A 10,503-nucleotide genomic window follows, 5' to 3' on the forward strand; every position below is an offset into this window, starting at 1 on the left:
AAATTATCAATTTGAGAAAACACGACAGCAAATCAACATTGACATTAGGTTTCATTGTGACTGTACATGCCTGGTCCAATTACCTGATAGATAGATTCCAACAGGTGATAACCAAAACATGCCTAAAAATCACATTATTTGCCCTTTAAGCATAAAGATGGTTGTAAGTTCCTTTTTTCTCTGATCCAGTTTTGAGAATATTGACTATCGGTGATTTCCCACACATTCTGCTCTTTTCCTCGGTTAGACAATTCATTAGTGCAAAGCAGAAATCAGGGATCTCTCCGTGGGGCTGATAAAGTTTAGAACACACTAGCAGCTGAGCAGTGAAAGGTTTTGTCCATTACAAGATCTTTATTATCTAATCTCAACTCCTCTCAAAACAATTTTATTGGCTGCCCACACAAAAGGAGAGTCGATGTGTGTATTTAATCCAAAACATCCATCAGGATTACAATTCTTTTTTTTAATCTTTGGCAGAGTATTTTCTAAGACATGATACATGAAAATGTTGTTTTAAAAGATATCTTTCTTGCTGATCAATTGCTGGTTTCAACCAATCAATGCACTGAATGAAGACCAGACAAACAGAACGGGAAAAAATAAGGAACTTAAATCATAAGTAGAAAAAATTAAAAACAAAAACAATTAAGAAGGGCACAGTTGGGGGCACAGTACTGAGCAATTAAATATTGGTCTGATTTTCAGCATAGTATGATCAGGGACCAGTGTTTACATTGCATTCTCATTGTTGTCAAGATTTTACACGTGTCATCAAGTGCTCCAGTGTTTATTATCCTCCCATTCCTAGCAAAATTTTTAATGGTTGAGGAAAGCTGCAAAGTTAATCAAATGCTTTCAATGACTTAAATTTATAAATACTTGTTTAAAATAAGATTAAGATTTTGGTAAGCAATTGGTATAAGTTACTTCTGGATGACAATCAGTCTCTATTGGTGTAGTACGACCTTTTCAACTTGGTTTAGAACATAGAATAGAATAGCTCAGGAACAGGCCCTTCCGCCCACAAGGTTGTGCTGAACTAATTTAACTAGTAATTAAAAGCCTACCAAATTAGTCCCTTCTGCCTACACAATGTCAATATCCCTCCATTCTCTGCATAATTATATGCCTATCTAAGAGCCTCTTAAATGCCTCTGTCGCATCTGCCTCCACTACCACCCCTGGCAGCACATTCCAGGCACCCACCACTTTCTGTGTAAAATACTTGTCCCATACTTCTCCTTTGAACTTACCCCCTCTCACCTTAAATACATGCCCTTTAGTATTAGACATTTCTATCCTGGGAAAAAGATAATGGTTATCTACCCTTTCTATGGCCCTCATAATTTTATGAGCTTCTGTCAGGTCTCCCCCCCAGCCTCTGGCACTCCAGAGAAAATAACCCAAGTTTGTCAAACCTCTCCTCATCGCACATGTCCTTTAATCCAGGTTTCTCTAATGTTATCCAGATTTGTTTCACTATTTAATTGGTAAAGTCTCAACATCCAAGGTTATATTGCATGGACATAAAATTAACAACAAAATGACTGGTGCAATACAAGATTCAGATTGCCAGTGTGTGATCTTGGCTTACAAAATGTAACTTTGCTTCATATTTGCAAAACAAAGCCTTTTGTGCAATCTAAAATGTTTCAGTTCAAGCCAATTATCCTCAATTTTCTACCGTTCATTAGAAAGATGGTAGACATAGTTTAACCCAGTAAAGTGTAAGGTTAGTACACATTGAAAATTTGCAAGAATAGCAAATAGGACTATAGTTGAAATAGACCACAAGAGTGGGGAAGGGATCATATGGCTAAAAATGGAAATGGGCTTTGGTCTTTATCAAAATGCAAAATTAAAAATTCAAGTCCATTTGAAATAATATGTTCACTTAGGAAGTAGGCACTGATCTAATAGAAATACCCAAAATGAGGGCATTTATCACGGACAAAAGACTGGCTAAACCATATCATTTGCCCTGGAATATAGTCTGACCAGAGATGATTTATAATGAAAGGATTTGACAGAAAGAAGACAACACTTCCTTCTGGTATACAAATTTAAAACAAAAGGCAACATAATGTCAGAGCAAAGTTGGAAAAAATCAGTTGGTACTTATAAGATAAAATTCTAGAAAAGCTTGAAATGAAAAACAAATTGCTGATGCTGGAAATCTGAAATAAAAACCAGAAACTGATGGAAATAAGTTACGCAGTTTTCTTGGAAAGGAAAGATAATTTTTCCAAAATGTAAATTCCTGTCTTCTCTTCATAATCTCAGCCAGAATAGATTACTGTGGTTACAAGAGCAGGTCAGAGGTTAGATATCTTGTGGTGAGTGACACCCCAAAGCCTTTCCACCATGTATAATGTTCAAATCAGGAGTGTGCTGGAATACTCTTAAATTCTCTTAATGAATGTAGCTCCAACAACATTCAAGAAGCTAGATAGAATCCAGCACAAAGCAGCCTGCTTGATTCATTCCTTCCATGACCAGTGTACCATGGCTGCAGTGTGTAACATCTTCAAAATGCATGGCAGCTACTTACCTTTCCTACTCCAACAGCACTTCCCAAACCAGCAACCTCCAACACCAAGAAGTTCAAGGGCAACAGGAACATAGAACACCACAGTGGCAAAATCCCCTCCAAGATGCACAGAATGCTGACTTGGAAATATCTCAGTTCCTTCTTTACCACAGAGTCTGAATCCTGAAACTCCCTTCCCAAACAGCATTGTGGGAGCACCTTCACCAGAAGGATTGCAACAGTTCAAGGAGGTGGCTCATCAGCTCCTTTGCAAGGGCAATTAAAGATGAGTTCTAAATGGTGGCTTTTCCAGTGTCACCCACATTCTACAAAACAAATAGAAATGTAAGAATCCCCACCACACCTATAGTCACCGTGGGCAGGATTTCTTCTACTTACCAGTGTTTTGTGGAAGTGAAGGTTGACTGGAATCCCCGTCAGATTGCCCTTTTATTCTGTCATGCAGGACAAAAGAAGATCTGAATGCCTTTTTCAAAAGAAGGTATGGTAGAGCGGGAACATTTCTTGAAATTTTTTGTTTGCTTCCTGCAAGAGTAAGTGACTTTAATAGAATGCTCATGTATGATTAAAAACAGATGTATATACATTATTATTTTGTTGCTCTAATTATTGCACCAACCCAATCCAAGAAGTTTGTTTCTGCACAACTGACAGCTAATAGAAATGCTGCACCATTTCAGTTGTTCTTCCTCTGCTGGAGGAGCTGTTAATCTCTGCTGACTACCTCCACTACACAACACATTCAATAACAAATTCATTTTGACAATCCAAATGTGGATTTTCCCACTATGTCCTCTTGGCATGGAAGGTTTGCTAATAGTTGCTCCATGAACAATTTTGAACTGTATATTTTATTTTTCCCATGCAGAGTCCTGGTATCATATTGTTTTGAAAGAGAACACATTATCCAGTTGTGGTGCCAAACTGTAGGCAGGTGTCAACAACAAGCGATAAACAACATTCAGGGAAAATATTGCTGCACTAACCAAACCAAGGTCTAAATACTTACAGGCAGAATTCAATGATTAAAAAGTAGGAAATTACGCACAACAATTAAATAGTCCCATCATATTGGAGAAGGGCATGAAAGAGATACTCTTACATTAAAAAAAATCTAAGTAGGAGAACACATAGAGGAAGTGAATTAAAAAAAGTAGATTTTGGTTCATGGGTAGGCTAGAAAATGCTGAGACTGTGAAAATTAGCGCAAATTTCCAATCAATCTAATTATTGACAATACTACATTTGTGTCACGATCGTTTGATCATTAGTCAAATTTTAACTTGGTAAGATTATATTTGAAATAATTGTACATGATTTGTGCAGTTAAGTGTTCAAAGTGAATAATACTTGAGGTCAAGAGAACTTCTTGCTATGTGAAGAAACAATGCAGTTCTGGAAAATATTGCGTGTTGCAATTTAAGCAGGCTACTCGATTTGGACTGAGTGCAGATTACAGTGAGAGGATCAAGATCAATAAACTTCAGCTGATAAATTGTATTAGATTACTTCTTCCAATTCCCTATTGGGCAGGGCAATGTGGAGCAAAACTATTACATTCTGTGCTCCTTAGGTCATTCAAAATGGTGCTAAATGAAGATCAACTTCAAACATTGGGGGTTCTATAGATAACAAAGATCAAGCTAATAAACTATCATGAAAGTGTAGGAATTGGGGCAAAAGGCACAATTCCAAAATTTGTGTGCAACAAAACTTGGAAGAGTAGTAAAGAAAGCAACACACTCCAAGAGAAGGCCAACAGCCCAGTAGGGTATTGGACAGGTGATTTTCAATACAGAGAAAGTATGAGGAGTCTCATTTTGGTAGGGAAGATAATACAGGCTAAATGGTACAATTTAACTGGAATGCAAAGAAGGAAAGGTCTGGGAATGCTTTGCAGTACAGTTAACAAGGTAGCTTTGGGGAAACTAGAAACACAGTACCTAAACTTAAATAATACTTGTTTGGCCACAGAATTGTGTCTATCTTTGGCACTGTGCTTTCAGAAGTATGTGAAAGCTTTGGAGAATTTACAGGAGAGATTTAATAGAATGGTTCCTGGATAATGCCTTCAACTGGCACAGAATTCATCGTAAATAAATGTGCATGTATTCTGGCTTAATTGTCTGCCAAAACTGAAGTTACCTTCTACATCTTCATCTCCAATTTCTATAGGTATGTTTGTAAGAATGTATTGAACCTAGAAAACAGAAAAAGATCATGGATATTGTAAGGCATTCCTCCCCAGCAACTAATTTTTGCCTATTTTCTATTATGAAAATCTTGTATTTGGTGGCTAATAAATAACAGTTCATTCATATCGGTATGACATGGCTCAATATAAAAATAGCTTAATAAGCAAATAACAACCATCTCTTATAGAGGTTTTGTACAGGACTTGAATCAATACTGGTCAATATTTAAAATGGATTTGTACATTGCCATATTTTAATCATTGACACGCTTAAATGCTCTCCTGCCGTTATTAAGTTTCATATACCATAAATATTAAACAGAGTCAAAGCTCCACATCATATACTGTACAAAATCCCCATCTTTCCTGTCTCAAGACTTAAGGGTGGTTAAATAAGGCTATTAGACTTAAGGCTAATCAAATGATTCACTTAGAGTAATGGTAAGGCCAAAACATGTGATGTATTAATTCTGTGAGGCAATACACTGCTTCTTTTTCTAATTTCTTTACAGCAAACCAGTTAAGGAATATTCAAGTTAAAAAACAGTTTGATTCATCTTATGCTTTGATAAAAAACGACAATGTTAAAATTGCAGGCAAAGTAACTTAGGACAGCGGACCCAACTTTCAACATCTGGGGACTCCAAATTGCCCTCCAGGCCAGTTTGATGTTACAGTTCCACTCCACTGGAGCTACTCAAGTACATCTGTGGCTGTTTTGCAGCAGAACTTAATCAGTCTGGCACTGAGACAAAAAATATGGCACTGATCAAAAAAATACTTCAGTAGATAATGGTAGGCTAATTGGAATAACTCCCACTCTAAGAAAATATCACAACAAAATGAGCTATTTACAATTAGAGATCTCAGCGCAGGTCGAAAAAACGTTTCCTCATTTTCAATTCCTTTAAACAGATGTCTTTTCTCATGTTCATAATGTGCACTGATACAGTTGACCACAGTTTCAGTTGAAAAATAGGCCATGAATCTCTGAAAACATCCAACCATTTTCAATTCGACAATCTTGAATAGAACAAAACAAAAACACATTAGTCAATACAATATTTTGTGGATCATGTCCATTTGCAGTGCAAGTAGGAGCAAATTCATACCTTTTCTTAGAGGACTCTAAAAAGATTAACCTCATTGTTTGCAAAGTGAACAACTTTCAAACACAAAGGTCTAAACATTCTCTGGCACCAACAGTGGCACACTTATCCATTGTTACAAAATCCCACCAATGACAGTTTTGTTTGCGGATGCTGCTTACAAATTCAGTAGGACCAAAGGAGCAAGGTGTTCAGTGCTACTGAATGGTCCCTTTCTTCACAAGCTGTGGGTTGTGGAGTCTGTGAAGAATACTGGGTACAGGGGAGAAAGGCGCAGTGGCTGTGGTTTATAAGATCTGTTGCTTGGAGGGGGTCATGAATCAAGGTCTGTTGTGTGTTGAGAGATGGCTGCCTGCCAAGGTTCTTCAGTTGGTAGGTGCCCCAAAGCTGCATTCCCAGTGCAGGATAGGACCTGCTATTTAAAACTGACTTCATGCTATCCATATGTTTCATTTACATCTATGGAAAGGTAAAAACATACAATTATTTCACTCTGTGAGGCAATACAATTCTAGTTCCTTTACAGTAAATGAGATACAGGCCATCCCCGGGCAATGTACAGGTTCTGTTTTTACAGACATCCATAAGTCAGAAGATACACAAAAATCACTCGAAAGGGTAACAATATCTTCACGGTTCTGTAATGAACAGCATCAGAAGCATGCAAGACTGATAAGAAAGAACAGTTACTAACAGTGGAGAGGGAGAGGAAATTAGTCCTGCTGTTTGTTGGAATGAATGTTTGTACATACATCAGACTTTGAATTTTACATTATTATAGGAGCTTGTTCGTATGTAGGGGGGTCAGTAAGTTGAACATTCATAACCCAGCCTGTAAAGAATGTTCATTTTAAAAAACATCTTGTGCTTTGATTAAAAACAACTTATTAGTATTATTTAGAACAACAATAGTACTACAATTACATGCAAAGTGTTTAGTATAACATAGAGTCAAATCTATAGCCACCTGCCACAAGTCAAGCAGTTCCTTTCAGTCTCCAACCATGTTAGATATTTTTCCTTGAGCTTCACTATTTCATTGGTCTTCTAGTAAGATCCAAAACAAAGCAAATTACTGCAGATGTTGGAAATCTGAAACCATTCACTCACCAAACTATGCAACATTTGTGTGGAGAACAAAATGTTGATACTCAGAAGTATAACTTACCTCATAACAAGGGAAAAGCTTAATATTTAAAAAAAAGAGCTGAATTGAGCTAAATGGTATCCAGCAGCTCCGGAGGGAACTTTTAGCAATCAGACATTCTCAACTCAGCTTACCTTGGGCTTCTGCACATGTACGTCCAAACGTGGAAGTCTGAGACGGACAAGGTACTGGTATTGGTTTATTATTGTATTATTGTCACTTGCACTGAGGTACAGTGAAAAACTTGTCTTGCATACCGATTGTACAGGTCAATTCATTACAGTTAGATGTGGTCAGACGTTTTGGCAATCAGCTGCCAAATTCCCTGTTGAGCAAGGTGACAGGGCACAGATGTCCTCTGGAGTTTTAAGTCCTGCATGCCCTTGCACCGGGAGACAGTGTCAGTGGAATTTTTTTCCAGCACCTTGAGGTGCTGGTTGTAGATAATCCAAGTCTCAGGAGCCTACAGGAGGGCAGGGATCACTGCTACCCAATTGATCATGAGCTGTGTTGAAGATCTTGATCTTCAAATATTCTTTTCCTCATTTGATCAAAGACTGTATTGGCACTTTGAAGATGATGAAGAATTTCAATGTTGATGTTCTGCGTCAACAAGAGGTGACTCCCAAGATATGGGAAGTGGCCCATGTTTTCCAGGGTTTTTTGTAAACCTTTATTGTTGGAGGGCATGTGACACAGCAGGGGCATGATGCCAGAGGATCTGTGTTTTGTGGATATTGAGTTTATGGACAATTCTCTTGTATGTTTCAATAAACAAACTCAACCTCTGCATGTACATAAGCACAAGTATCAGCTGCACATGACTGTTGAGGCTTGGTTGACTTTGGTTCTTGGAGTGTAGTCGCCATAGACTGAACTGTTTCCCATTAGTTCTGAAGATTAGATCCACTCCCATGGGAAGCTTGTTGGAGGTGAGGTGCAATATTTCAGCAAGAAAGACTGAGAGAAGCTTTGGGGACAGTGATACAAGAAGTTCTGCAGATACTGGAATCTGAAGCAATACACAAAAAGTGCTGGAGGAACTCAGCAGGTCAGGCAGCATCTACGGAGGGAAATAAACAGTCGATGTTTCGGGCCGAGACCCTTCATCAGGACTGGAAACAAAGAGGGCAGAAGCAAGAATAAGAAGGTGGGGAGGAGCACACGCAGGCAGGGGATAGGTGAGTTCAGGTGATAGTGAGTCCAGGCTTTCTCTCACCTGGACTCGCCTATTACCTGAACTCACCTATCAACTGCCTGCGTGTGCTCCTCCCCCTCCCTTCTTATTCTGGCTTCTGCCCTCATCCTTTCCAATCCCGATGAAGGGTCTTGGCCCAAAACGTCGACTGTTTATTTCCCTCTATAGATGTTGCCTGACCTGCTGAGTTCCTCCAGCACTTTTTGTGTATTGCTTGGGGATAGCGATGCAGCCTTGGTTTGATATTGGTCTTCAGTGATTTTGGTTCTGTTGCAGATCCTATTGTTGCTAGCATGTGGTTACAGAGCAAGAGTAATTTTTGCAGGCAGTTGAATTCAAGGAAGCCGTTCCACATCCCTCCCAATTGTGGATCAAAGTCATAGAGACGTACAGCACAGAAATGAGCCCTGCTGCCCACCACGTCCACGTCGATCTTTTTGCCCATCTATACTAATCCCATTTGCCTGCATTAGGAACATATCCTTTTATGCCCTGCCTATTTAATTATTTGTCTAAACACCTCTTAACCATAATAATTGTACCTGATTTCACCATCCCCTCTGGCAGCAAATTCCAGATATCAACCATTCCTTATATAAAAAAAACTTACCCCTCAAATCCCCTTTATAACTCCTTCCTCTCACCTTAAACCTCTGTCCTCTTGTTTTGATACCCTTAACCATAGGTATAAAGATTTTGACCATCTACCCTATTTATACCTCTCTGTCAGGTCATCCCCTCAGCCTGCTTTGCTCCACCCTCTCCAATCTCTCCCCATAACCAAAATCCTCCAATCCAGGCATCATCCTTATGAGTCTCCTCTGCACCCTCTCCAGCACAATAACATCTTTCCTATAGTGTGGCAATCAGAACTGCACACAATACTCCAAGTGTGGCCTAACCAGTGTTTTGTAAAGTTGTAACATAATTTCCCTGCACATATTCTATGTCCTGACCTATGAAGACAAGCATGCCATATACCTTTTTCACCACACTATCGACCAATGTTACCACTTTCAGGGAACCATGGACTTGGACTCTGAGTCTCTTTGCTTATTAACATTCCTTAGTGCCCTATCATTTACTGTGTATGTCCTACACCTATTTGACTTGCTAAAATGCATTACCTTGCACTTGTTAGGATTAAATTCCATGGCTAATGCTCCATCCAGCTTTCCAAATGACCTGTATCCTGCTGTAGCCTCAGACAACTTTCCACATCACCAACAATTTTCATGTAATATGCAAACTTGCTAATCCTACCTGCTTCATCCACATCCAAGTCATTTATATAACACAAATCGCAAGGTCCCAGCAGTGACCCCTGTCATACACCACTAGTCACAGACTTCAAATCAGAAAAATATCCTTCCACCACAATCCTCTGCCTCCAATCACCAGGACAATTTTGGATCTATTTAGCCAGCCTTTTAGTGGTCAAAAAAGGCTATAGTGACTGATGCTGCTTCCTGAATTTTCTTAAACTTTTGAATTATCATGTGATGAAGATCATGTCTACGGTGTCTCTTGATGGACAGAATACATATTGACATTCAGGGAGCAGCTCTTCAACTACTGGGAGGAGGCAGCTGAGGAAAGCACTGATGATGATTTTCCCCGTGGCACATCTGTAGTTAGCATGGTTGGATTCCAGCACTGGTAGCCCTTTGTGTTCCTGCTTATCTCCCTCCAGCAGCTGTCTCCCACCTTCATGCTCCCCTCCCTGCACCTTGCTCCATCTGCCTCTCATTTTGTTTCTCTTTGTCTGCTTCCCTCTGTCATCCACCTGCCACTGTCTCTCAACTCCACCCCCCTCCCCTACCTGAAACGACCTGCCTCTCATTTTTACCTCTCCTCAGTCCACCAATCGCCTCCGACTCCTGTTGTACCACTCCTCTTTATACTGGCCATCTCTCCTCTCCACTCTCAGTCCTGATGCAGGGTTTCGATCCAAAATGTTGACAATTCTTTTCCCTCCACAGATCTTCTTGACCTGCTGAGTTCCTCCAGCAGATTATTTGTTGCTCCAGATTCCAGCAGCTGCAGTCTCTTGTGTCTCTACAGTGACAATGGGATTCAAAGCAAATGTTTCTCCCTTCTTCAAAAAACGAATGCCTATACTTTAGGCTGGCATATCTTTATTATTCCTATAGAAACCTTGGCTTTGAATGTCGGAAGACACACATAATGAAAGGGTAATCGTGTTTGCATGTAGTGGCAAAAACAGTTAATTTTTCAGGTCGATGACCTATTGACCTTTCTCAGAAGCTGATGAAAAGCCTTCGATCTGAAACTTTGTTT

At 39.4% G+C, this 10,503-nt stretch overlaps 1 protein-coding gene across 1 annotated transcript in view; it reads right to left on the reverse strand.

Annotated features, from left to right (window-relative positions):
* Positions 1-10,503, reverse strand: part of LOC127576149 (anoctamin-7-like) — a 40,445-nt gene that overhangs the window by 29,109 nt on the left and 833 nt on the right. The window contains exons 2-3 of the mRNA XM_052026537.1: positions 5,604-5,771; positions 4,700-4,754 (exon numbers count right to left, since the gene is read on the reverse strand). Coding sequence (XP_051882497.1) covers positions 4,700-4,754; positions 5,604-5,771 — 223 coding nt within the window. The remainder of the gene's footprint in view (positions 1-4,699; positions 4,755-5,603; positions 5,772-10,503) is intronic.

Source organism: Pristis pectinata, chromosome 11, assembly GCF_009764475.1.
Source record: "Pristis pectinata isolate sPriPec2 chromosome 11, sPriPec2.1.pri, whole genome shotgun sequence".
NCBI classification, from domain to species: domain Eukaryota; kingdom Metazoa; phylum Chordata; class Chondrichthyes; order Rhinopristiformes; family Pristidae; genus Pristis; species Pristis pectinata.